This window comes from Poecilia reticulata, chromosome 5 (assembly GCF_904066995.2).
Source record: "Poecilia reticulata chromosome 5, P_reticulata-male-v2, whole genome shotgun sequence".
NCBI lineage: Eukaryota > Metazoa > Chordata > Actinopteri > Cyprinodontiformes > Poeciliidae > Poecilia > Poecilia reticulata.
The window spans coordinates 22,388,028-22,415,601 of record NC_088834.1 but is presented as its reverse complement, the minus strand read 5'-3'; the positions used below and the strand labels follow the sequence as shown (position 1 = coordinate 22,415,601).

The 27,574-nt window shown below is 39.3% G+C and overlaps 2 protein-coding genes across 2 annotated transcripts; one reads left to right on the top strand and one right to left on the bottom strand.

Moving 5' to 3' along the window:
- The first annotated feature begins 35 nt into the window (after window positions 1-35).
- On the top strand, window positions 36-13,713 carry tgm2b (transglutaminase 2b). The gene is made up of 13 exons (XM_008409361.3): window positions 36-186; window positions 5,914-6,093; window positions 7,294-7,512; window positions 7,797-7,915; window positions 8,215-8,343; window positions 8,426-8,603; window positions 8,689-8,821; window positions 8,899-9,002; window positions 9,086-9,325; window positions 11,390-11,665; window positions 11,755-11,915; window positions 12,700-12,836; window positions 13,110-13,713. Exons 1-13 carry the CDS (start codon window positions 177-179, stop codon window positions 13,258-13,260), a joined length of 2,037 nt encoding a protein of 678 aa, XP_008407583.2. The 5' UTR covers window positions 36-176; the 3' UTR covers window positions 13,261-13,713.
- Window positions 13,714-14,888: 1,175 nt separating this feature from the next.
- Window positions 14,889-26,959, bottom strand: vstm2lb (V-set and transmembrane domain containing 2 like b). Its single transcript, XM_008409360.3, has 4 exons — window positions 26,643-26,959; window positions 18,210-18,379; window positions 17,254-17,298; window positions 14,889-16,193 (listed from the first exon to the last, which is right to left on the bottom strand). The coding sequence occupies exons 1-4, from the start codon at window positions 26,755-26,757 to the stop codon at window positions 15,894-15,896; spliced, it is 630 nt and encodes a 209-aa protein (XP_008407582.1). The 5' UTR covers window positions 26,758-26,959; the 3' UTR covers window positions 14,889-15,893.
- Between the last annotated feature and the right edge of the window lie 615 nt (window positions 26,960-27,574).

The window sequence follows — 27,574 nt, the reverse complement described above, 5'->3', positions numbered from 1 at the left end:
TCTCTCTCTCTCTCCACCTCTGGTTTAATGAGGATCGTGTCACACCCACTTTCTCTGACTGGTACAAGGAGGGTTAAATATAAGACCGAGATAACAGCAGAGAGGCATCGCTTTCTGCACTGAGCAAGACATTCATTCAAACAGAACCTCAAACCTTGAAAAGCACCGCAGCAGTCATGGCGCAAGGTAAGGAAATGCATCTGGACGCTTTGGTTAAATCTAACTTAATCTGGTTGTTAGAAAGTGATGCCACAAGCCTAGATTGCTTGAACGAGTTTGTTTTACTGTTTGAAAGCAACGTAAGCTTACAAGCAAACGCTGATTGGTTGATTCTTGGCACCGCTGACATACTTTTTGTCGTTTAATGACGTCTTGATTGACAGTGTAAGCGCGTTTAGGTTTGATGCGAACGTTTTCAGATCGATATGAACCTTTTATGTTTGAAAGAAAAATGTACTTAAACTTATTATTAGCAGAAAACAGATCATGTTTTATAAGTAAGAAACTTCCCAGTTTAAGTCAGATTTTACAGACTAGTTATAAGCACATTTTTGTTTTCTCACTACCCGATATGAAATCAGATTAGTTTGGATCAGTAGAATTACAAATATTTCTGTTTGCAAACCGTAAATACGTCCACATCCAATAAACTTCATTATTGCGAAATAGCCTATTAGAAGCTTACAGTGCCATGACATCATCATCATCTGGATTTCCCAAATTGTTCACAGACATAGTCGTCTTATGGAAATTTGCGAATCTTTATTGTCTTTCTTTCTTTTTTTTAAAATTCAGTCTCATTTATTTTTCAGTATTAGGCCAATATAAATTATTTTGGTAAAACTAATTAATCTAAAACATCAACATTAGGGGAAAACATATTTTGTGGGGTATCTAGATGTGTGGTTTTCGCTCTACGTAATGATAATAATTATCTATGAATATGAGAAAATGCTCAATAAAGAGTTAGACAGGCAACAGCCTGATGGCTTTAAACTGCAAATTTTCTAAACTCCTGCAGCCTGTAGCTGTGCTGCATGCGAAGACGTTTCTTGTAGTGTGTGACTTGAGTTGCTCAAGTTGAACTGTTATCTTTTATTTCTGTTTTCCTTTATGATTAAAAGCACATTTGAGAACATTTGTTTAGAGAAAAGTTTCTTATTGCCTGGACTTGTGTAACGTCACTCTTTGAGTCGTCTTGTTCAAAGTTGGGCTGTAACCCTGCTGGCTCTCCCCCCACTTTCTGCTTCCTGCAAGTAGTAAATATTTTTGACTGGTAGTGTGCACCCTTGAGTCCACCCTCCTTTTCTGTCTCAGTCATCTCACAGTGAGTCGTCACTACGCCTCGAATATTCTCATTGTTGTACAAAATAAACCACTGTTGCTGTTTGCAAACAGTTTAAATGAAGTAATGCAAACATTTCCAGTGAGCAGAAACCAAACAGGCACCACAAGCAGTTGTGGAGCAAAATCCAGCAATAATTAAAAGAGAGAACTCTGCTTCATACTAGAAAATAAATATAAGAAAACAGCAATCTCAGACTTAGTTTTTTTTTTAAAATGTAATATTTTATTCCTGTGACAGACTGGCGACCTGTCCAGGGTGACCCTACCTCTCGCCCAGAACGTTAGCTGGAGATGGGCACCAACACCTCTCCCAACTCCACTAGGGACAAGGGTGTAAAGAAAAGGGATGGATGGATGGATGGATGGATGGATGGATGGATGGATGGATGGATGGATGGATGGATGGATGGATGGATGGATGGATGGATGGATGGATGGATGGATGGATGGATGGATGGATGGATGGATGGATGGATGGATGGATGGATGGATGGATGGATGGATGGATGGATATTTTATTCATTACTAACGTTTTTGGTTTTTGATTTCTTGTGCAAGTCACACTTTTGAAATGGCCACTTACAACATATGTACTGTAATACTAGATGAACACTTGGTGGACATTTGTCATATTGTTTATCATTTATCAGGAGAAATTTCCTATCATCATCATAATAATTTTTGATTTATTGTTGTCTCAATAAATTCCAATTAATGTTGTTAAAACCCTCCAAAACTGACAATATTATCAGAAATTTAAATATTACTATTATCTCCAGAGCGTTGATAAATATTAAATTCTAAAACATGATCAAATGAAGTTAGATCATGGGCTTTCCTTCAGATCTTTGTCCAGATCTGAAAAAGACTATTTCAAAGATGAATGTTTTTTTGAGAGCAGGATTTGTGTTTGTGGTGCTTTGAATGCTCTGCCATGCATTCACAGCCAAACAGTCACCCACAAAATAAGCAATAAATGAGCAATAAATTGTTTTCATCAATATTTTCATCATTAGCGTAACAGTAACACAGCACATCATGGTAAAAATTTAAATCCACATCATTCACCTCTACTCTTGTGACATAAAACGGTGTGTTTAAGTTTGCCGGTGGCCTAAACACTCACAAAGCCATCTTATTGTCATCAAGCATCAAACACATTCTGTATGGTCCAGTCCAGCATCACTCAGCCAGAAGGAAAGGTCTTGCTGACATGAAAGCATAACAAATATTTCAGCTTGATGTTTAAGTAGACAACAGCTGCTCTGAGATTATAATAGCCTCTGAAAACAGGTGCAGCTCTGAGCTGCCGCTCCATGTTTGTATTTTCACCCTGACGTCAAGCTGGAGCCAGAAGTAAATAACTGTCTCATAGAGCTCTGGATGCTTTTTTGTCGAAGCTACATGGTGTTTTTCATGTTGTCCCCAGAGAACTTCTGAAAAGCAGTTTTATTTCCTATTTGTACACTTATTTCCACCTCCGCAACACATTTTCAGTCAACAAATTATTGCTAAACAGCCTAAGGCCATCACAAGTGACACATGTTTTCCACACGAATGAAGCATTCATTTTTATTTTAAAAAGCGCCTGTGGTGTAGACCTGGAGTCTGAGTGGGTGTTACCTGTGAGACTGAAAACTTCATTCACATCAGAGAGTTTGCTTGTTTGTGTTTCCTGGACTAAAATAGTGTTTTTGGTCCTTGCTACCATGTTAGGTCATCTTTATTTAATTTCCCTTTAATGCTCATACTGAACCAAGTGTTGCTGATGACAGAGTCCCTTTTGTGCTGTGGGGTCAGGGTTTAAGGAGCGACAAGTGAGGCGCAGGCACACAGAGAAAAAAGGTGGGGAATCTCAGGAATCTCTCCTTGGATAATCCGTTCTGGTAGTGAGGTATCCCTACAGATTCAGCTGCAAGTCAAGGATGCATAAGGTTCCACTTTGAATCTCAAATGTGCACCATCTGGCAGCCAGCGCTCGCTTTGTGTTGTGCTTTTTCTTCTTAATTACCAACAATGGACATAAATCTCTTCAGAAAGTTGGGCATCTGTTTCTCATTCCTTTTTCAGACATCTTGGGCATTCCTTCATATGTTATTAATTGAGCATCACACTCTTAAACTATGAGGTAAGAAAAAATAACACAATATAGCATGTTAACCTACTTTTGGGTCAAACATGGACCAATCTAGTTCTGGTTGGATTTAACATTAAAGTGTTGGATTATGGGTTAACATGGTTCATGTTTAAACGTGAGGCTACAGAAAAGTGGGTTGAAAAGGTAAAGGTAAAGGTAATTTTATTTATATAGCACATTTTCAGCAACAAGACAATACAAAGTGCTTGTACGGGTAACGTTCTATAGCAACTTAATGTTTCCAGAGTCATTTGGGTGAAGGGGGGAGGGTTTTTTTTGTATGTCTCCAATAGTTAATGAGTGAGAGTCAGGATAGATCATCATGTTATTACAGGGACACACAGGAAAGACAATCATGTCCTGTGGTGGAAATTATCAACCACCAATGGACAACATGGGTACACTTACCAAGTCATAAATTTGCTCAGAAAAGAGTTTTCTGTTTCTAAAGCAGACCAATTGACAACAAGAAAAAAAAAAAGAAAAAAGAAAGAAATATTAACATTATCATTGGTGGGCGAGTAAAGTAGTCAGTTTAAATTATGAAAACCTAAATTTCCGATTAAATTTAAGTTCATTTCCCATTAAAATTCTGAAATTAATCACAATCTACAGAAGCTCAGATTAAAAAATGTGCTCACTTTTTAAAAGCTTGAAATTCATAAAAAGAGGCGGCCCACGTTTCCCCCACTGGTCAATGATCCAGAAAATAAGTCTTCAGTGTAAGAGTCACATCTCCAAGTGGGGCACTGAGGTTTTGATGGAGAAGTGATACAGTTTCTCATTACCAGAGGGTTTTTTTTATGTATCTTTTCAAAGTTATGTCTTCAAATAGACATTAACATGGCCACAAGAAATAACAAGTTGACAAAAGGAGGCATGAAATAATGTATTTTACTCAAATGCACACATTAAGTGTTCAGAAACCTGTCCACTCTGTTAAATGTTTGGTTTAGTACTAAATCTAGTCTAAATATACTAAGGGTCATTAAGGGTTCTTGCTTTGTCTCTCCATCAGTTTGGTCTTCCTGGGGGCGGAAGGGAAAATGTTGAAGCCCCCTGATCTGGAACATTGTACCAACACCATCCTGTGTGTATTTGTTTTTGGCCAAGATTAAACACTGACTACTTCCCAGAAATGTTTCTTAATTAACTTACGTAAAGCAGCAGGAAGCATTTGTAGCTAAATCTTTGTGCAACTAAGTCTAGCCCATGCTTGACATCATAATAGGGACTTCAAGGGAATATCATTGCACTGGGTTTTAGTAAGTGGGGAAAGTCTAGCCTTCTGACATGCATCTCCATCTGTGGAGGTGTTGCACAAGAGAACTGTAGTCTCTTGTTTATACAACTATCCTTAGGGTGGGACTCTGTGTGCTATAGCGAGGTCCCTGGAGAAGGAAGACACTGTCTGTGTTTAGCTTCTATTGAATCAAGCAGAAACTAAATGATCTTAATGAATAGTAAATAACCGAACAAGCTGGTGGTTATGTATCTGATCTGAAGAGCTCACACTAAATCCTAACATGCAACCATATAATGTCTAAATTAGAAAAGATTGTTATGAATTAACAGCAACGATAAATGGGAGTGACAATGAGTTATATGAACCGTACTCATCAGGACAGTACTCCTCTAAGTAATAAGGATTCTACATTATAGAACTAAAGTTTATGATTTTTTTTTCTAAGAATATACTCCTTTCCTGGGCTGCCTTTTGTCTTCAAAACTGCCTTATGTTTTTTCTGGCATTGATCATATTGACAAGCTAACTTTACATTGTTTGCTGCACATCTAGGATGCAATTTTCTTGTACTATTATATATGTAATATATGCTCTTTTGGACCGACATAGACATGGTCAGCAACAATAATACTCAGGCAGCCTGTGGTGCTAAAAAGATCTCTTAAGAAAACATCCCTCAAAATCTAAGTCACCATTTTCTGAAAACTCCACAGATGGTAGTGAGTGAAAATCCCAGCAGATCAATAGTTCCTGAAGCACTCAAAACAGCTTATCTGGAAAAAAAAACAACCATGTCACGTTCAAAGTCAGAGTCCTTTTCTATCCACTAAGTCCACTTAGAAACTTCACATCCACCACAGCCAGATGCATTTAGCGGCAGCGTTGTGACTGGTTTACGTACTGGTGCTCAATAAAGTTTATGACTTTTAAATAACATACTGACTTTACAACAAAAATTTTTATGTGTTATTATATGAGGTAAATTAAAGGACATCACAACAACAGCGTGTCAATAGAAAAACAAAATTTGGCTTAATTTAAAACAAACAAAAAAAAGACCAGAAATATTCTTAGAATATGATAGAACCAGATAAAAGCCACTGTTTAGTATATGTTTTTACAATTTTATAGTAATAAGACATTCTCTTTAAGCTACTGATGGGGCTGTTTGCTTTATTTTAAGCTCTGGACATTGAGCGCTGGAACCTGGAGTGCTTGTTCAACAACACGGACCATCGCACCGACCTCAACGGAGTGGATCGGCTCATCGTCCGGAGAGGCCAGCCGTTCACCATCAGCCTGTACCTTCGGTCTGGGAGCTACCAGCCGGGCATCAGCTCTCTTGACTGCATCGCAGAAACAGGTGCAGTCTTTCACTTTAAACAGTTCCTGTTCATTTAAGAAAAAATGAATGGATTAATTTAAATTATGGATTGTACAAGTGTATTCCTCTCTGGTGAAAAAGCATCGAGGTTACTTCCTCTCATTCGGGAAGTGAGTGCACTCGCCCACTCATTGCTGGGTGTGTTTGTTTATGTTAATTTCCTTTGCAACCTGTTCAAATATGAAGAGGGAAAGGGAGCAGCAGCAGGAAGCATTCTAGTCCAAACATGAGAGGTGCTTCTGAATGTGTTTGCGTTCCATCTTCAGTGCCTTGTGCTGTACTTCCTCTGCTGAAGTCAAGCCCTCCTGCATTTTTTGTGTGTGACTGTAATCAGGCTCTTCTGTTATTGTTGGAAAGTGTAGCTCTTACATTGCATTGGTCTTCTGAATAAAAAACAAAAACCTATCTGTCTCTTGCAAAAAGCCCGATAAGGCAACAGCTGCAAACCACCCAATTCAACAGCGATATCAGGAAATGTTGCTGGTCGGAAGGGAAGTGTGTGTATAATCACAGATAATGCTATCAGGCCTTAAAACGCAGCCGTATTCGGATGGATTCAAGTTGGCTTTTCCATTCAAGACAGAAAGAATATCACAATGCAAAGCCGAAGTTGTTTTAGTTGACAAAACTGCTGGAAAATTTTCCAAAGTTCTCTGAAGTTTAGTGGGTAAGCATTTATTGATTATTTATGGCACCTCTGTGCTGTAAATGTATGTCCGAACAGTTACAGATGCTTTAAACCTAAAAACCTTAATCAAATGTGCATTAACTCTAAAAATATTCGTATTTATACTCTCTCATCATGGACACAGATATTATGTTAAATTTGGCCTTTTATTCCTGCATGTAATACACAACACATAGTTTTATGTTGCAAAACTGCAAGGCACAAGTTAGAATTTATTTTCAATAGTTTGAAATCAAACAGGTTCGTAATTGTAGACTTAAATATATACATGCCCCCTAAACATGGCTTACAGTCTCTTAAATGTCATGGGTTACTTAAAAACCAACTCCATGTGAACGGGTCTGTGGTTCCCCACACCCACCGATGAACATTATGGAGAAACCTTACAGCACACACGCTTTACATTCAGGAGCTTGTCTGTTAAAGTTGCAAACAAGTTTGAAAGATTTGCTTTCTTCTTTCTAATTAACTGTTTCCTTGGTTGCTTTCAGGTCCTCAGCCCTCTGAGCAGTATGGTACCAGGGCCAGTTTTGGTCTCTCTTCTAGCCTCGACACTTCCACCTGGAGCGCTACAGTAACCAGCCCCCCTGGAGACATGGTGGCCCTGTCCATCTGCTCGTCTCCCAAAGCTCCGATTGGCCGCTACACCCTTACTCTGAGCCAATCAGAGAAGATTGAGTTCATTCTCTTGTTTAATCCCTGGTGTCCAGGTGGGTAAACATGCCTGCATAGGGAGGACATGTCTGTCAAGCAGGGGATCTAGTGGAGCTAACAAGAGCTTAGATTATCATGTTTCACACCAGTGTGTGTGTTAAGGATTAGAGTTAACAAGAAGAAGGGATAATAAATCATAAAAAAATAATAATAATTGCCAAAACTTGGTGCATTGATCGATAATAAGCTGCAGTGAAGCATCTTAGGAATTTGTTTAAAACAAAAGTCCGCCAGTTTGAACTCACCTTGGGACACTGTTTGTGCTGTGTCTTGGCAACAGCGGATACAGTGTATATGGACAACGAGCAGAATCTGGCAGAGTATGTGCTTTCTCAGGATGGGATCATCTTTCGAGGCAGCAGCAGACACATCATACCCACTCCCTGGAACTTTGGCCAGGTACCAACACCAACACTGACTCTGTTAACCTCTCCTTATCACCCTAAACAATCAACCAGATGAGCCAGGAGTTTTGTCAGAGTGTTGAATGAGTTTCCATAAGAGTCATTATGATAAGAGGAAAATATGCTCTTATAAGATAACCTATGGGATTTCTAAAATGCTACAAAACTTATGTGTGCATAAACTGTGCTGCTTTTACACTTCTTGAAAATATCCAGCTTGGTTTTGTTTTCCCACATTTACAGCATACCTTCCCACAGGCAAACACTCATTAAGTACATTTGTTGTGTTTGCAGTTCGAAAGTGGAATCCTGGATATTTGTCTGAGGATTCTGGACATGAATCCCAAATGTTTACGAAATCCTGGAAAAGACTACTCAGGGAGAAGGAACCCTATTTACGTAACCCGAGTGCTAAGTGCCATGGTATGACTAATTACTCCTCTCCAAGTCTTAACATTTCACATGCGAAAAACGTTTTAGACACAACTTTTTTGTTGTCCGCCAGGTGAATTGCAATGATGATAAAGGAGTCTTGCTGGGAAAATGGACAGATGGATATGAGGGTGGGGTCAGTCCCTTGTTTTGGCGTGGCAGCGTGGAGATTCTGCGAAATTGGGACACTCAGTCTTGTCAGCCTGTTCGTTACGGACAATGCTGGGTGTTTGCTGCCGTGGCCTGCTCTGGTAAGAAACGGCGGGGTGTTTAGAGAAAACGACTCATTATTTTTTGTCAATCAAAAACAGCAAACTTGATCTTCCTTTGTTTTAGTTTCCAGAGCACTGGGCATTCCTTGCCGAGTCATAACCAACTATCTGTCTGCCCACGACACCAATAGCAACCTGGTGATTGAGCGTTACGTCAATGAAAACGGGGAACTCATTCAATCCAGAGAAATGATCTGGTTAGACCTTACTTAGACTGTATTTACTGAGTGATTGGCAGTATTATGAGCACTCACATTGTGTAATATATCTCCAGGAATTATCACTGCTGGGTGGAGAGCTGGATGACCAGACCTGACCTCAAGCCTGATTTTGACGGGTGGCAGGCTAGTGACCCCACTCCCCAGGAGAAGAGTGAAGGTAACACTTTTAAAATAAGTATACATGTTTTGTAGAACTATTATCTGTCATTTTCAGTTCTAACATTGTCCCCTTTGTCTTAGGAGTGTATTGCTGCGGCCCCATCCCTCTCAGGGCCATCAAGGAGGGAGAGCTTGCGTTCAAGTACGACGCCCCGTTTGTTTTCGCTGAAGTCAACGCTGATGTTGTCACAATGATGAAGAAAAAGGACGGCAGCACTTCAAAAGTTACCACAATCGGACTGGTGGGCCAGATGATCAGCACCAAGAGCGTTGGCAGTGACAGCAGAGAGGACATCACTCACCTCTACAAGTACCCGGAAGGTACCACAACGTATTACTCATAACATGTAAAAATTATTATTTTGTACGTCATTGTTAGAATACGTAGATATACTTATAAAAGACAGGTAAGTAATTGTATTCTCAATTATTTAAATGTGTCAATCATTAAAAGCAAAAGTAAAATAAAAAAAATTATAATTAAAAAGAAATATGCATAATTTGTAAGAAAATTAACATTTAAAATCATATAAAATCAATTTTTGCAGTACGCTATGAATAAGAAAATTAATGAAACTGCATGAAACAAAAGATTTTTGGTGATATAATGATTTATTATATATTCCAATCAAGACATGTGTTGATAGTTTAATTATCTCATTAACAATTAAACTATTAGACTTTAAACTCTAATAAATTTTATTTTGTAGGCTGATTTGCACTCAGGCCATTCATATTAAATATCATTGGGTAGATGCAAGTCACTCTTCCTTTATTGAATATTTTAATGGCCAAGCACTACATTACCATTAGATTTTCACTTGTGCAACAAAAATGGTAGTTAAAAGATAAGAGCTGTTAATTTTTGCACTTTTTTGTGTACAAAAAATATTTGCTCCAATATGGATTTTCTCTCTTCTAGAATAGTTATTACTCTTAAATGTTTAAAATCAACAAACACAATTAAGTAAAATCTAGTAATCAAAAGATAACTAGAGAAAATAAAAAAATGTAGATTTCAAATGATGGTTTAAGTTATTTAGGTGAACAAAGCTATTCTAACTAGCCTATGCTAAAATATAAATGCCCCCTTTGTAAAATCAGGAATTAAATGTGATTAAAATGCATCATAAACATTAAAATTGTAACACCTTATTTTAGGATGTAGATATCTTTAAGAAAATACTCTTAAATGTAACAATGTCAAGAAATCTATGTCTCCTCTCACTGCTTTCAAAATAATTAGTAAGTTTTAATATAGATATACCTATTAAGTGGACTTAACAGCCTGTGTGACTATTAATGCAGATGTTCAGGAATGTGGATTAACACAATGATAACGTAAAATTAGTTGAGGAGTTTTCACAGGGAAGCATCTGCTGCAGCCCATAAATCCCGTAGGGGTTGCAAGGTCATTTGAAAAGAATTTGAAATCCATCCCTCTTATAGAAAGGAAGGTCTTTCACAAGTGGAAAAATTTACACGTTTGCCAAAACCCACTCAAAAAATGACATATGAGCAAGTTCACACCGAGGTGAAACTGTGTAATACTCTGAGACATGCTTACTTAAAGATCTCAGAGTGGCAGCTCAAACTGTGCAGGCATCATTAGCTTCCCACGGTCCCCACATTTCTACATTTCTACAGCACGTGTCCACAAACGCCTCATACCAACTGTCAGTACATTTGGTAGATTTGCAGCCACATAGTCCATTTATATAAGTTGGAGGTTATTGTTAAGTATGAACTCCTCTATGCAGGAAAGTTCCTCGGTGAAATGTGAGGTCATCTGTCCGACAGCTGGATGTTATCAAAAGCTGAAGCCTGGAGCAGAACGATTAACCCAAGCGAAGGCACAAATGTCCACTACGGTGGTGCAAAAAGGAAAACAAATCAAGTCATCGAGATGGCCGAAGTTCAAACCTCACCCAACTGAAAGTATCAGTCTGTACTTTAGAGAGGGCCGTCTTTAAACAAACGCACGCAAAGCTCAGTGAAGACGTTGTATGAGAAACATTGGACCAACTTGTTGCGCCATGTTGTGAGAGACCAATTGGGTCATAAAGAAGACAGCTGTGTTTTAACAATCTGCGCAAGCATTTGGCGCATTTAAACGCTTAACTTCTGTTGAATGAATGTAATTAGAAAATCTCACCTCCTGTTATTTTTTGGCTTAGTTTTCCTTGGAGTAGATGAAGTGTAATTATTGAAAATACAAAGCATTTTTTCATCTGTTGCATGCATAATTTAAATTTTTCTAAATGTGTTTGCCTGCTGGAAACAGTCAAATCAAATGCTGTTAAAGCTTTCATTTTTTTTTTTTTTTGACCACCTAAACTACAAATTCTCCCCGAGAGTCAGTGTATTGTGCTTCCACGTTCCCAGGATCTGATGAAGAGCGCGAAGCATTCACAAAAGCCAACCACCAAAACAAGCTTCTCCAAGAGAACCCAGACCCGGGTCTTCACCTCACCATCAAAGTTACGCCCGACATGAGGAAGGGCTGCGACTTTGACGTGTTTGCTGTTGTCACTAACAACACAGAGGGAGAGAGGAAGTGTCGCCTGGTGTTTGGGTCCTGCGCTGTGTCCTACAATGGGTTTTTGGGGGGAAATTGTGGTTTCAAAGACCTGCTGAATGTTCAGCTCCCACCAGGTGCAGGTGAGTCACGCCACCGTCTGGACAGGGACATCTCTGAAATGATGCTTGTTCTAATTCTGTCAAAAATGCTTTTGTGTGCGACACTCCAGAGAGGCGAGTTCCACTAAGGCTGAATTACTCAAAGTATGGGGGCCAAGTCACAGAGGACAACTTGATTCGCCTGGCAGCTTTACTGCACGACTACTCCACAGGAGAGGCCAAGCTGGCGATGAGAAACATCGTACTGGACAATCCTGAAATCAAAGTCAGAGTGAGTGCAGAATTTGTCAAATCAGTCAGAGTTAAATTGCAAAGATAAGCTTTCAATGCCGTGTTTAAGAGCTGAATGGTGAATACGCAGCTCTGTGTTGGTGGAAGTTTGACCTGGCGATGACCGTGTAAGAAGCCAGAGTAAATACGCTGTAAATATCAGGTATTCGGTTTGATTGCCCAGAAGTGTCACGCTCAGAGACACATAACACACACACACAGCCACAGCTGAGGAAGATGTTAGAAACTTCAGAGACACAAGCTGAGAGCTACACCATTGAGGAATTAAAATTTATCTTTTGTCCTTCTGACTTCTCACACAGCTGCAATGCAACTGCTGTAAAGCAGTCCTTTCCTTCTTTGGTGCTTCTCGTCTCCTTTTGCTTTTTTAGGTCACCTTCTGCAGATAAACATTTTTAAGGCTGCTCTGTATTGCTTGTAAACATACCTCAGCTTGTAGATTTCAATTGTGGAGATGAAGAAGGAAAATACATAGTTCTAAAATTTTACAAATTCTCGATTCAATTTAGGTGAACTTTGACTGGGCCATTAAAAAAAACATGCAGATCAGAAGGCAGCTGGTTGCAGTGGATTTTGATTCGTGGACCACAAAGTAAAGCGAGTTGAATACAAATGAGCATCTCATTTTAAGATTTTTAAATCCACTTCACACTTACTTATTACGTTGTGTTGGTTTATCACATAAAATCCCAACAAAATACACCAAAGTTCTTAGTTGCAATGTTGCAAGACTTTAATCAGGCTAATGTGGTTGTTCCCTACAGATCCTGGGTGAACCGAAGGAGAACCGGAAGCTGGCCGCAGAGATCAGCCTCCAGAACCCTCTGCCAGAGCCGCTGGACAACTGCTGCTTCAGCATTGAGGGGGCCAACCTCACTGGAGGAAACATCATCTCCGAGAGGTTGCCAGATTTCCAGTACACCTAAAGTGATCTCCTGTTTACACACAATTTGTGTAGACAGGATATTAGAAATAATCCTTGCAGTTTGATTTCTGTCTAGAGCAGCTCAAACACTGCTGCTCTGGCTGCATTACCTCCATAGATAGCCATAAGCAAAGAGTTCTGTGACTGCAGTGATTTATCTGTGAAATGTTTATGCAATCTGAGGATCTTGACAAAGCCTCCAAGCGGCTTTCAGAGAAGTAGGCTAATACTTAAATATTTACCTTCCAGGTTGGGCTGCACGGTGGGACCAGGGGAAGACGCCAAAGTCAAAATCTACTTCACTCCGACCCATTCTGGCTTGAGAAAACTGGTCGTCGACTTTGATAGCAACAAGTTGTGTCACGTCAAGGGCTACAGGAATGTCATTATTGGAAAATGAAGTACAATATAGACCTGAAGGTGGAAACATATCCCATCTGTTTTTCCATCATGCTTTTCCAAGCAAATGTACACTTTTATTTCTACCGACTTAAAAACAGCTTTTATTCTCATATTTTCTTCCTCTTCTGTTCTTGTTTCTGTCACTCATTTAAGCTTCCTGTTGTGAGAAAAAATACTATAAGTTAGCAGAGAACTTTGTTAATCAACGCATATATTTTAAACTCCATTTGTATTCTTCTCACAATCTGAAGCGATGATTAGCATCACTTCAGTTGCTAATAGGACTTTTTAATAAAAGTTCTACAATAAAACTCCTGTCTACAACAAATAAAGAATTGTGAGAGCCTGAACACGATTTTACAAAGAGTGATAACTGTTGCAGCATCTGATGTATATACGCTTTGATCATGTATCGGGAACAGTGAAATAAACACGAATCATCATCATCTAATGGGACGATGCGTGACTTTAATTTTAGAGGAATATGCTCTTCAAATAGTTGCTCCACCTTCCCACCACTCCCAATTTTAAGTGGCTTTCCAATTCCAACTGGAATTTTTAATTCTTCCTTTGCTCATCACACATCACATTACACAGATTCGATTCTGTCCAAGGCAGCCCAGCTAATTGCATCAAATCATTAATTTTCTAGGGCAAGCATATGGCAACATGGAGGTTAATTTAATTTAACCATGGTTCTACTGGCTACTGTAGAGCCAGTAGAACCAGGCTCACCGTGAGTAGCCATCTTCTGCTATCAGACTTTGGTTAGGAAAGAAAGAAAGATGCAGCACCACTGGACATATAGGGCAGAGGGGAGAAATGGCTTCACCAAAGACTTTATCGAGGAAAAAGACATTCAGACAACAAAGCATTTCACGAGGAATACTCCTATGGCGATCAAATAAGGACCATATATGTGGTTCATACTTTTGTCTCACTGAAGACACTGAAGTCTCACTAAGGTAGATTTTTGGTCAGCACTTAATTAAAGGACTTCAGCTGTTTTTATGGACTCTGAAAAGTCATTTCTTATTCCGAAATTAAAAAATCAAGTCAGACTAAACAAACTGGAAACTATTCAGTAATTAAAGATAAGCCTCAATGAGGTTGGCGTTAATGAAAGGAATGCCATTAAGAACCAGTAGTTCCATTTTCTATATAGTTCCATTAAGTTAACTCAAATCACACATTAAGTATCAGTAACCAAACCAGAACCCCGTTGATGCCAGCAGGACATTTAGTGCAGTAGTACAATTATGAGCACTTCCCAGTGAACACTGGTTTTCCTGGAACATATACCCTTCAGTTTAAGTGAGTTAAAATAATGTTATATCAGCACTCTGTAATATTTTTTGTTATTTCCGACAGTACATCTGCAGCAGCATTTCTGTGTTGCCTGGTGCTTTTATATACATATGTGTATATCTTAAACAGTGCTGCTCTCTGCTGGTCAAAATTATGAACTCAGTGTTGAAAAGTAGCATGGAGAACTTGCTCCTGTCAGTCAGGAGCTGGCAGCAAACGACAATCTGGAACATTTTCCCATATAGTTTCTGTGATGCAATTTGTGCAATAAAATGCATGTAGGTAAATATCAGTAAAGTCAAACCCACACTATCCAAAGCAGATAAAAGGGGGTGCCTTTATTAGCCACTAATCGAGCAATTCATTTACAGTCAAGATTTCTGTCACTATTATGTTGCCGTAGCTTCTATCCGTAACCCTCAACAATAGATAGCTAACTTCAGATTTCTTATTTATCATTTAATTAAGCAGGAACCAAGCAAGATCACCAAACAAGAAGAGAAAATAACATTTTTGAATAATGTATTTACAGAAAAAAATAGCAGCAGCACAAATAACACAATTCAAGTCGAGCATAAAATTACATGCTCTGTTAAGACACAAATTGATACTGTGAATAATAGCAGCCATAACATTACTGACAGTAAAGTGCTTATGGTCAGCTTGATACGTAAAAACTGATTTTAAAACCCCATGTGATTAGAGGACATATATCTGGATTAAAAGTCAAAAGATAAACGGTTTACTCTAAATTGACTGTGACTCATTCTTATTTCCCGGAAGAACAAAATAAATATACTTTCTTTTTAAAAGCATTTTTACTGTAACACTGATAATCCCGTTGTGTTTCAGTCAAAGACAACTTAAGTAAAAATACTAAATCTTTCAAAACCAGAAAGATTTAGTCTGATTTAATGCCCGACTATCAGAAATAAGTAGTTATGTGTCTTTTTATAGAAGGTTTGTAATGTCTGGTTCCAACTCCATTTCCTGTAACTGCATTAATCATTTCTGCATTGCTGTTTTTCATCATAAAATAGCAGAAAACAAGTTCACTTTATTCATTTCTTGCAGTTACTGTTCACATAATTTTAAAGCAAAAAGCACATAAAAAAAAAGAACAACAAGAACAAAAAATGTACTGGTACACAAAACCCTTTAAATAGCATCCACCAACACTGGCTTCCAAGCAACAAGATAAAGCAAAAAGTCAAATCATTAAGCACAGAATATCCTTCAAGAAATAAAGAGCCACTAATGTGGTAACTAATACAACACCAGTGGTTCTAACAGAGGAACATGCAGACAGACACAATTCCCACTTTAAAGGACACAGCGGCCCCTGCAGTCAGGAATAGTGTGAGCTGATCTCTTCCTCAGTTCCCGGTCGTTGCTCTGCTGCAAGCGGCTCCCCCTTGAGGGGTATTCGAGTTCCTGCAGCTGAGCGTCGTCAGACTCCGGAAGCCTGTCCGGCTCCACTCGGAGGTAGGCCTGGACACGGTAGCGCTGCTCCACAGGGCCGCTGTGGTCGATGACGTGGCACTCGTACGTGCCCTCGTCTGCTGGTTTCACACCGGAGAGACGGAGTTTGTGGGAGATGTTGCTGCCAGCCACTTTTACCACCTGTCGCCAACAGAGGCAGAGTGTCTTAAACGAAATACTGCTGGAAATTACATGAAATGTCACAATAAAGGACCCAAGCAATCTATACAAATAATCTGTAAATTAAGAATTTCATCAACTTAAGCTGCATATTCTTTGTAAAATCTTAGATTTATGCTTCTGCGACTAGGATAATTTTCTGAAAATATCTTGGACTCACATTCCTCAGAACATTAGTAAATAGGTGAATCAGCAAGCTGCTCATAGACAGAGGTCTTCAGAGACAATGCCATGAATACAAATGATGACAGCATAAAGGTCAAGCATAAAGCTGTGGAGAAGTTTAAAGGCAAGTAAAGCTACAAAATTGCACCCCAAATTTTGAACGTGGCACAACGACAAACCTAGCAAGACATGTCCATCTACCTAAACCAAAAGGCCAGAAAAAGGAGAGCAATAATCAGAGAGGCAGTCAAGAGGTCCATAGCAACTCTAGAGCAGCTGCAGAGATCCACAGCTCAGGTGTGAGAATCTGTCAACAGGACAACTAATACTTGGGCAGATCCTTTGCAGATTAAATACAAGAATAAAGCCATTGTTAAAAGAAAACTATAACTGGTCCTGTTTGCAGTTTTACTCAGTAAACGTGTGAAAGATGGTGCTCTGGTCATTCAAGACCAGAATGCAAGTTTTTGCTATATATTTAGGGGGTAAAAAAAATAATGAGCTAATTGAGTATGTGATCAGGCTTGAAAATGAAAGTTAACAGATACTCTCCAGCAATTTTAAGCGAACTTCAGAATTTTAACAGAAGAATTGGAATACCATATGTGTAAAGCTGCAACAGAGAAACACTCTACTGTAACACTAGTGAATAGTCGTTCTATTAAGCATAGAGTAAAGCACACTTCAAATTCTTATTTATAAAATATATAGTATTTCAGAGCAACAACATTTTCTTTCCTCTTAGCAATGTGGCACTTGAAGTTTGTGGCTGTGATATGACAATTTAAAAAAAGGCTTTAGTGGGTTTGAATCATTTTTCAAAAGTTGAGTTGTTGTGCTTGCAAATCTTGCTTACACTAATTTTGGTGGCATCTTTCGGCATTTCCTCGAGAGTCCCAACCTGCACAGAGACACAGAAAGCAGCTTAGGAAATTTACAAACATCTTCTTTGCGAGCAACATGAAGCAAACATGTCTGATGATGTTCTTCATATCCCTTCTCTGTCACTGACATCACGTCTTATATAGTCCAGACTCACAAATATGCAATATGCTTACATGCACCCCAAGCACGTAAGCTTCCGACTAGGAAACTTGCGATTATGTATGCGGCTGCACAGAGGTATTCTTTTGGGCATGGGTATGAATTATGCATGGAGAAAAGGGAGATTTTGAAAATCTATTTCTTTCTCAGAGCCAATTATGGTGTCCAGAGGCTCAACAGGGGAGCCTGAGTCCCCCCAACCCCACCACCACCACCCAATGGGAGGAAGTCAACCTGTTTCCCCTCGCGCTGGCAAATGCTAATCAGCAATTATATCTTCGTTTTAATGCCAGGGGCTGTCTGCCATGGCTAATATTACATTTCACTTTGACTGATACATAGTCAGCTTTATGCTCAGCTCTACCAGTCCTCAAAATGTTTTCTCTCTTGGAGATAGTTTGTATTCAGCTGGAGTGGCAACAGCTCAAGAAGGTAGGAGGTGTTTAGAGGGGCTCGTTTACTCAGAATCAAAAGGGTCCAAGATAAGAATTTTTACAACCTTAGGCCCGTTAGTACCTGTTAGAGATAACGCAGCTCACAATATTGAGTTTGATGATGCCCCTCAATGAGGACTTTCAAGAGACTTTGAAAACCTATTCAATTCAGTCATGAATCACAATGAGAAAGTAGCTTCTGGCATCTGTGAATTACTCGTTGACAGTATTTCAACTTTAAAATGTAAATTTTTGCTTTTCATGTATCTCTGAAGATTGAAAATCTTTGTTCAGACAAAGAAGTAAGGAAGACGTGTAATGCCATTTAGCTTACTGTGTTTGAGATTTGTGAGGCCAGCCCTGGAGAGTCTTTGTGGTTCCTGATGTACCACCACTGGATCTCCAGGGAGAATGAGGGAGAGCCCGCCCCATGGAAGGAGCAAGCCATCTCCACGTCTTCACCGATCTGTGTCGTAACGTCACGAGGAACTTCCGTAAACAGAGCTGGAAAATGGAGGAGAGAGAATAAGAAATGGAAAAATCTCCAGAGTAAAGAGATTAGTAGTTTTCCCTCAAGATATCACAAACAAAATAAAAAAAACAAAAAAAACTTTTATTTCCTAGAGAGTTATGGTTTTCTGCTGCATCTCCAGAGTTATCATGGCCCTCCTGGCCCTGCCTCTATTTGATGGTGTCTTCCTTTCAGTTTAGTCGGCCATGTCTGTGTGGGTTCGCAGTTCTGCCATGTTTCAAGGGTTCGGAAAAAGACGGGCCAATAAACCTTAGACCTACAGTAAAGCAGAGAGCCTCTCAAAAAAGGTCTTATAATCTACCTTTTTGTTTCTACTTATTCCGCCCAATGAGGAAGGCATCATCCGTGTAATTCTACAAATTCTCTTGAGATGAGTGTAGACAGTAATGACACCACATATATTTACTCTCTTAATCTTATTTATGTTGTTTTGTCTGCGATGAACTTGCAACCTGTGCATGGTGTACCCCGCCACTCGCCCAATGAGAGATGGAGATAGGCACTCTGTGTCCCTGTCAGGATAAGTGGGTATAGACAATAGATGAATGATGCTTCATTGACTTTATGTAAGCATTTAAGTTTTATTATTCAGGAGTGAAACTTTCCCATGTGCACACGGTGTTCAGAGAAAAAACTTATAACAAAGTGTCGTCCTTGAGCACAGACAACTTTATCGTGACTAAGATACACCAGCACAACAGAAAGCAGTATTTAAACCAATTGAGTTCTATAAAGGTAAAATTTAATGTTACACCTTTTGTGATCAAAATAGTACAGCTATAACAGACAGACAGCGTCTGCCATGTCAAGCTAGCTTTGATGAGGCAGATATTATTTGACAAGCAAATAAGAAGTGAACAGAGCAAGGATAATATAAAATTTTTTATATCTGATGTGAGTCTGTTGGAGTTAATAACCTCTTGAGAACAAGTTTCTTTTTCATGCATCTTGATTGAAAATTTTAAATGAATGAATTCAATAATTATGAAGTGGAACGGAAACTGAAAAGCTGATACAATCTTTTACAGAACATAATTAATTACCAGACAAAAAATTCAGTAGGTGGCCTTGTCCAAGTGGGTATAGAGGAGACTGAATGGTTCATTTGTTGACTGACTCAGTTGACAAATAAATTAAGAATCTTAACAGTGGAGCCTTAACCAATTTCCACAAAAGCTGTTTTATAATCAATTGTGCTTTGAGACCAAAACAGCTAAAGAGGTCAACTGACTCATGTTAGTTTAAAGGTCCCATTTCAGTGTAATGGTTCTGTTACTTCCGCCCCATATTCAGAACTGCAGATGCCTTTGAAGGTGTAACACCTTCAACAAACAAATATGAACATTTGGAGTTGAACATTGTTTAATGTTTTCTTAATTAGTGTACGATGACACTTGGAAATGTCTTCATAAGCCTCTCCGGACAAACAGAAGTTATTTGCGCATTTGTTTCTGACTTGTTCTGTCTTTCAGGGTTCTTTTTGCTTTTTGCAATCTCTTAACCTAAAACATGTCTAATTAGGGGGGCAATTAAATTTTAACCTGCGGCCAGGTTGCTTAGCTCACACCAGTGATGTTTTGAAAACTGCTTTTAACATTTAAAAGGAAATATGTGACAGAACAGGTTAGTCGTCATTCTACTGCACATGGCTATATGATGCATTACCATTCCAAACTGTCAGCACATCTTTTGTGTGAGGTCAAATCTTACATACAATTGCATTGCAACACTTTTCTAGTACAGTAGTATGGAAGGAAGAGGGTGTTCATGAAGCTTACCACACACTCCCTCTCCACTGCCGCAAGCATGCTGGTGTGCATCTTTCGTTAAGCTCTGATCCCCTAACAGGGTTGGATAATCCCTCTGACAGTTGTCAAATTACATTTTTAGTTTGCTATGCAGACACCCTCCTCCCCAAACAGGGTGCTAAACATGACTGTGTTCACAAACAAACTGCGTGCCGCTGCACACGAAGCGAGCCTATTCAACACACACCCAACAGCTTCCCTGCTTGAATCACAGCAGCATCTCTCAGAAATCAATCCCATAACCTTGGCAGAATGCTAAATCAACCCAAAAGCTGACTCCGCTTGCAAGATTTCAAGGCCCTGTCTGTGAAAAGATGAAGAACATGTAGTTCTCGGTATTGACTTCCAGGGAAATTTTCAGCACACCAGGCTGTCTCATTTATAATGCTTGAGAGCTGGCGAAGAATGAGTTTGCTTGGCTCGGTCTCGTCTAAGTATAGATTTTCATAAAGGCAGTACTGTCAGAACCATTCTCAAGCAGACGCAAGGGACTCGTGTTTGAAGCTCTACGTAGGCCACATGCATATTTAAAAAGGCCCTCCTTAGCATTTTTCACTTTATTGCTCAGTGAGCAGTGATAGAAGTGATAGCCGCTTACTCTCCACTATAGACTCATTAAAAATTAAGAGGGGATAAAATAAGGAAAGCATGTAATGGGAGAAAGGCGACACATGTTCATATGGATGAGAAGCAAGCAAGACACGTGTATCTGTTCTTGGATCCTACTTTGCATTTGTGAACAAGAGAGGTAGGAGGCCGACCCAAAAGAGCTTCAGGTTGTTTTAGTCAAAACTTTACAGAATAAACTGGAGTAGCTGTAGAAAATCTGAGTCTGTTGGAGATAGTGTCCATAAAAAGTATAAGCTATAAGTTTATAAATACATATGAAGCAATCAGCGGTGGTTTAGAAGCAGATTCAGCCACATATGACTTGATTCTTTCGTCTGTTACTAACAGATAGATAAGTCTCTCGCAGAAGTAATCCGGGTTCCCTTTGCTAAAAATGCACTCCAGCTACAAGCTAAGCTTAGTCTGACTAAAACTGCAGCAGAAGAAGCTTAGTAGGGACACGTCCACTGCTGTTTTATGTTAAAGAAGTTTAGCTGAACTGCTAATCAGTCACTTTGAAAACACAGCTCAGATCCATCCATCCATCCATCCATCCATCCATCCATCCATCCATCCATCCATCCATCCATCCATCCATCCATCCATCCATCCATCCATCCATCCATCCATCCATCCATCCATCCATCCATCCATCCATCCATCCATCCATCCATCCATCCATCCATCCATCCATCCATCCAACCAACCAACCAACCAACCAACCAACCAACCAACCAACCAACACGCTTATCCCTTGTAGGGTAACAAGGGGTGCTTGACCCAATCTCAAGCAGCCATCAGGCGAGGGGTGGAGTACATCCTGGACATGTCGCCAATCCATCGCAGGCCAAGTTTAGATTGATGAAAATAGAAATTAAAGATTTAAACTTTAACACCATAAAATACAATAGGCACTAAATGACACATCTCCATCCGTTTCAACTGCAATGTTTCTCATGAGAAGATGCTTCTTCATTGGAGCTTTGCACAAACTCCTTTTTTTTTATCAACTTCTTTTAGTGTCTCAAAACCAATGAGAAGAAATTTTCAGGCATATAACTCCGACCACCAGAATGTTAACAGCCTGTGGAGCGAGTCCTTCTGCGAAAACGTAATTCACTAATGTGATGAATGGATTTAATATTCACCGACACCCAGAGGGAGTTTTGAGTGAAAACAACAGTAAGCTGCTGTTAAAAAGGAAATCCACAGGGGACGTTTATCTTGATCTTCGGAAGCTTTAATCTCGCATCAAAAGCTTTAATCCTGCGTACAATAAGATACTAAGTATGTTAACTTAGTTTGGGAAACGCTAAAATCTGGGAAACAATCACTCAATACTCAAGGGCTGTTTCTTTTGAGTGCAGCTAATAAGATATTGCTTTAATTGACACATCAGATAACACTGACAGTGAAATATTGGATAATCATGTAATGTTGACGTAAGTTCTCTGAGATTCTTAACACAAATGGTAAGATATTTTTTTATTTTTATTGTTTTTAAAGCAAAACAAACAAGTAACTACTGAGGGATACTGCATGAAAGTCATTAAGTCTATATTTGGTTCAGAATCATTAATGGGGTATACCGGCAGATTCTCCTTGGGGAAATAACAGTACGCCGAGAGACCTTCAGCCTGAATTCAAGGTGGAAGGTAAAAATAATGAAATACGAATGGCACCAGTAATCAACCGAGCAGCTGTCTGCTTGTTGCCACCCTTACTTCTGGCTTGTGGAGTGAATTTTTCATAGCCCCTGGGACACAGCACTCACAAGCTATTTCTGCATTCTCCACCAAGAAGAGGCAACGTGAACGATGTGGCACGAGTTGTAACACTTGCCGTTTCGCACAGGGTTTTCCTAAGCATGTCGTACAGCATCACAGGTAGTGAGAGGATAATGTGAATTTGTGTACATCCACAAATTCAGAATCTCAAGAAAAAAATTGTCACTCATTTCATAAAGTTAAACTCAATATGCAAACATTGAGTGAAAAATGTCAAGCGTTATTGATAGAACCTTTGATTATGGTTAACAGATGGATTAAAAAAAACAAAATCAGTGTATCATAACATTTTAATTTGCTCAGTAAAAGGTGATATTAAAAATGGAAATGTCACATGAATTACTACATCGATGCAGAGTGGAACAGAGGTAATCAACCTGTGGTTCTGCTGAGGTGTAAAGGAAGCCCAGGTTGTTGTGTTGGCAGCCTTCAGGTCTTATGTGTTGTTGGGTCTCGTCTCTCTCATCAGACCCACCAATATAGACGATTCTGTGCCTCTCCACCCTTTCTACAGACGTGAAGCGCCCCTACACTCTTGAATGGATTTTGCTTAACAATCTTCTCTAGTTTGCAGTTGTCCCTGTTGCACCTTTTCCTACCACACGTTTTTTTCTTCGTCTCAACTTTCTGTGGATATGCTTGGATGTAGCACTTTGTAAACAACCAGCTTCCTTAGCAATGATTTTTTTTTTCTGGTTTACTATCCTTGGGGAGAGTGTCGTTTTTGTTTTTTAAACTTTTATTTTTTTCCCCCAAAGACATCTGCAGCTTTTCCATTCACAAATGACAAACCATCCCTTCAAATAAGATTTACTCTGGTCTTGATGCATATCTTACAGGGTACATTGTTTCAAGCGTCCTTTATTGCCTTTTTCTTTCTAAGCAGGCCTCTTCCAGCCTGTGCTGTGACAGCATGACTCTATAATCTGTCCACCCCCACTCCAACCAGCACTGTCAGAGCACCATTAAATTGAAAGCCAATAAAAAGTGCCGAGGCTGGTCATCCTCATTAGGGGGACACCTAGCAGAGGATCCCAGACACTTTGGAAGTCTAATGAATTTGTTACACACTCCAACGCTGTGAAGGTGCCACACTTGCAACGGGGTGAAAGAAGGGTATCTGCAGAGGAAAGTTGCAATGAAATGTTCAAAAATAGCAGGTTTCACAACAATCATCATTACATGTCCCCACTATGTGCTGTCCAAGAACTAAAATGCACTCGCAGACCCAATTTCACAGCCGAGATCTGACCTCAATTTAAGTGTAACAGGTAATGCGTTGAGTGGCTGCTGTAACGCCGCAGTCGTCCTTCGCGTGGATCTTTTATGTTTTTGCTGCATGTGATTCACCAGACACCTGAGCTCAAGCAGTAAGTGGGGTGCAGGGGCCAGACGTGCTTATCTAAAAACGTAAGAGCCAGGGTCGACTCTAACAAGCACTCTTCAGAACGGTGCATGCAGCCTCTCTGCTCTGCATGAAGGCTCAGCTCCCCCTCTGCTCAGGCAATTTATCAAAGAGCCTTGTTTAAAAAAAAATGAAAGAGAGGAAGAGAGAAATCTCCAGAGGATTACCAAAATATGAGAAATAACAAAAGTCTAAGTTTTCTGCTACTGAAGTTGCTTGTGTGCTGCTAAGTGTGAAATATAGTTGGACTTCAAGGCCTGCTACTAGACCTTAAATTATTCATAGCCTTGAAAGATTTATATTTAAAATTATTTTCATTCAACCAAGAAGCATCTCTTTAAACACAGTAAAAAATAATGTTAAAGAAAAGCTAATTTTGAAATGAATAGATTGTCTCTAATCAACCATAAAGAGTGGGATATTGAGAATAGTTTGTGTCCTCCCAAATAATCAGTGGCAAAAACTTTATTGGTGTTACTGCAATCAAAACCTACATATATTTGCTGACCAGCTTCCTGATGTTTCCACACATCTTCTGATGATTTACTATTAGAGATTGTTAAAAGTCTTTGGAGGGCAGTAGGCTGATCCACAAGTTCTTTATCCTTCAATTGTATATGGGGTAATAATAATGAGATGTAGGATCAGGTGTTAAACCTGATGTTGCAAAATCTATTGTACATATTCGTGAAAGTGACTTTTGTATGTCTATGAAAAAACATTCATACAATTCAAAAACCTGAAGAACCTGCAGTATTTTTACAAAACAGAAATCAGTATAACCTTGCAGCTACAGAAAGAAAGGCTGTAAAAGAGAATACATTTCAGCAAAAGCTGTTTATTGCCTCCATCAGACAGTTTAATAAGATACCTGCATGTTTGTTTTTGCTGTAAGACAGTTTCAAAGTTCACTTTTTCACTAAGTCAATGACTTATTTGTAATTGTTTAGCTATAATGTATTCGTTTAGTGTTAGACTTATATTTATTAGGGTTTTGCATTAGAGACACATAAAAGGAACTTTAGTTTTATGGAGGTCTGCGCATTAGAAAACACATTTCGACGAAAGTTCACTGAATAAGGCTTTCCTCATATTTTTCCTTAACAACGTTCGCTTTACAACACATTGTGCCGTATGGGCTGCAACTAAGCAGTAAGATACGAAAATGTGTTTTGCCTTTTACTAAATAGTGGAGAAACAGACTTTAATGTCTTATTAAATCTTACAAAATCTGCTGCATGGAGAAGGTCACAAAAGCTTGTCTTTAAGATTTGTTTGAGTGAATCTTGTCGTGTTTGGCCCAAGGAACATCAAAGATAATAAAGGTAAATCTGTGGAAACGGTGCCAGCTAGTGAAAAACGGGGGAAATATTGCTGTAAGTTATTTGGGCAATGAAGTAAACAATTAAAAAGAGTCAGATTTTAAATTTGCTCCTATATAATTTCTTCTCAATCCATCCATCCATCCATTTTCTTTACACCCTTGTCCCTCAGTGGGGTCGGGAGGGTTGCTGGTGCCGATCGCCTGCTAACGTTCCGGGCGAGAGGCGGGGTTCACCCTGGACAGGTCGCCAGTCTGTCGCAGAGCAACACAGAGAGACAAACAGGACAAACAACCATGCACACACACACTCACAACTAGGGACAATTTGGAGAGGCCAATTAACCTGACAGTCATGTTTTTGGACTGTGGGAGGAAACTGGAGTACCTGGAGAAAACCCACGCATGCACAGGGAGAACATGCAAACTCCATGCAGAAAGACCGGGGCCGGGAATCGAACCCAGAACCTTCTTGCTGCAAGGCAACAGCTCTCATTTCTTCTCAATGTATATCTTATTCCAACGTTCCTTCCCACAAGTTTTCCAACAACAACTGAATTACAGCAAAAATTAACCGATGCATGAATTTTTATGATTGTGAAATATTAAACATTGATAAGATGTGAATACCAGAAAAGCTGCCAACATTTCTTTAAGCAAACTCTGAAAGAAATACATGTACCGCACAACTACGGATGAAGTGTTGGTATTTTAAAAAAGAAGCTTCAGCCTGGAGAAAGCAGGAAAGATTCATTAAAGGTTAATGTGTTGCAGTGTGAGGCGCTCTCTTTACACTGCATACACAAACCTTATTCTAAACCAGGTGTTTAAGGTCCTGCCGATTTCTTAGGTAACCTGTCTGTATGGATTCTGAAATTTAAGTCAGTGATATGTTAGAAATTTGCAGGACCTGTTAGCAGAAAATCTTGCAATCCCCCATCCAGCTGAGCCTAACATTAGCAGCTGTTGCTGTTTGAAGTTTTCTACATACTTACTATACATACTATGATAATATTGAATATGCAAGATTGGAGCTTAATTAATAATTAAGTAGTGAACAGTGATATATATATATTTGCCAAGCTCTACATTTGACTTTAATGCAACTTAATGTAATCTAAAATTGTAATGCAGATTTTACCTTAATTATTAGCTGCACAATCTATTCCGTCTTTTAAAATCCAAAACCAATGAAATGGAAAAAAGACAAATCCTCATCTAATCAAAGTGGTATTCAATAAAATATACCAGCACACTGATTTTGGTGCCTATTAAATTTATGATCTCGGTCATGGCAGAACGTACCATTTCCAGAGATGCGATTATCCACCTTTACATATCCGTCACGCAGACCCGCGTTAAGTTGAACGTAAAGTCCCGCGTACTGTAAAATCCTCATCATCAGTCCAAAGGCTCCCATAGCCGCAGCCTGTGTTTCAAGCAGCTGAGTTAAACTGTGACATTAGGAATAGAGCATGGATAGCAGCTGATCTCCTCCGCTGACACTCGCTCTCACACACACACGCACACACACCCACAGCTGGACCTGGAGGAAAACACAGGGCTGTCGCTCCTGCCTGAGCGGGAGGAGATGATGCGGTCAGGCAGGCGGAGGGAGAAAGGAGTGCTGCGGCTCGACTCAATTAAGCGGATGTATCTCAGGGAGACGTGAGTGGCGAGTCGGAGTGCGACTGTTTTAATTCAGCTATGAACTCCCACAAAGTTAGCCTATACACAAATTAATGCCGGGTTCACAATTATCTCTATTTAATTTTAAAACTTGATTAAATAATTCACAAATGAGGTGCGCAATTGTAAAATTCACAGCCTTACCAGAGATACGCAATCTTAAAAGGCACTTTTCTGGCTTCTTTAGACCTTCGTTGGTCTTGACTGATTATCAAATATTAACACTCTTTTAACCTTTTGTTTTCTTTTTTTGATCCCCCTTTGCCCTCTTTCGAAAAATGGCATATGGCAGGTGATTTTTGTTCTACCTTTTAAAGAAAGAACAGAGTAATAATCAACCAACATAAAATAAGGGCTAAGCTCAGTGCAATATTTGTTTTCGTTTTGTTTTTCAATAATTTATTGATATTCTAATAAACCCATACGGCTCCATATGAGGTTTTTAAAGCGAGATGGTCATTTTGCTATTAAAGTAAGTTAAATCATATTGGAGCACATATTATTAATTATCCTATGATGTAAGGAAACCTTTTATTATTCTAATTGTG

Coding starts and splice junctions, on each gene's coding strand:
- tgm2b (XM_008409361.3), top strand. Junction 8,822..8,898: donor CAATCCAGAGAAATGATCTG/GTTAGACCTTAC, acceptor ATATATCTCCAG/GAATTATCACTGCTGGGTGG. Junction 9,326..11,389: donor CCTCTACAAGTACCCGGAAG/GTACCACAACGT, acceptor CCACGTTCCCAG/GATCTGATGAAGAGCGCGAA.
- vstm2lb (XM_008409360.3), bottom strand. CDS start 26,757: ATGGGAGCCTTTGGACTGATGATGAGGATTTTACAGTACGCGGGACTT. Junction 18,380..26,642: donor TAATCGCATCTCTGGAAATG/GTACGTTCTGCC, acceptor TCCATTTTCCAG/CTCTGTTTACGGAAGTTCCT. Junction 17,299..18,209: donor CCTCACAAATCTCAAACACA/GTAAGCTAAATG, acceptor GTCTCTGTGCAG/GTTGGGACTCTCGAGGAAAT.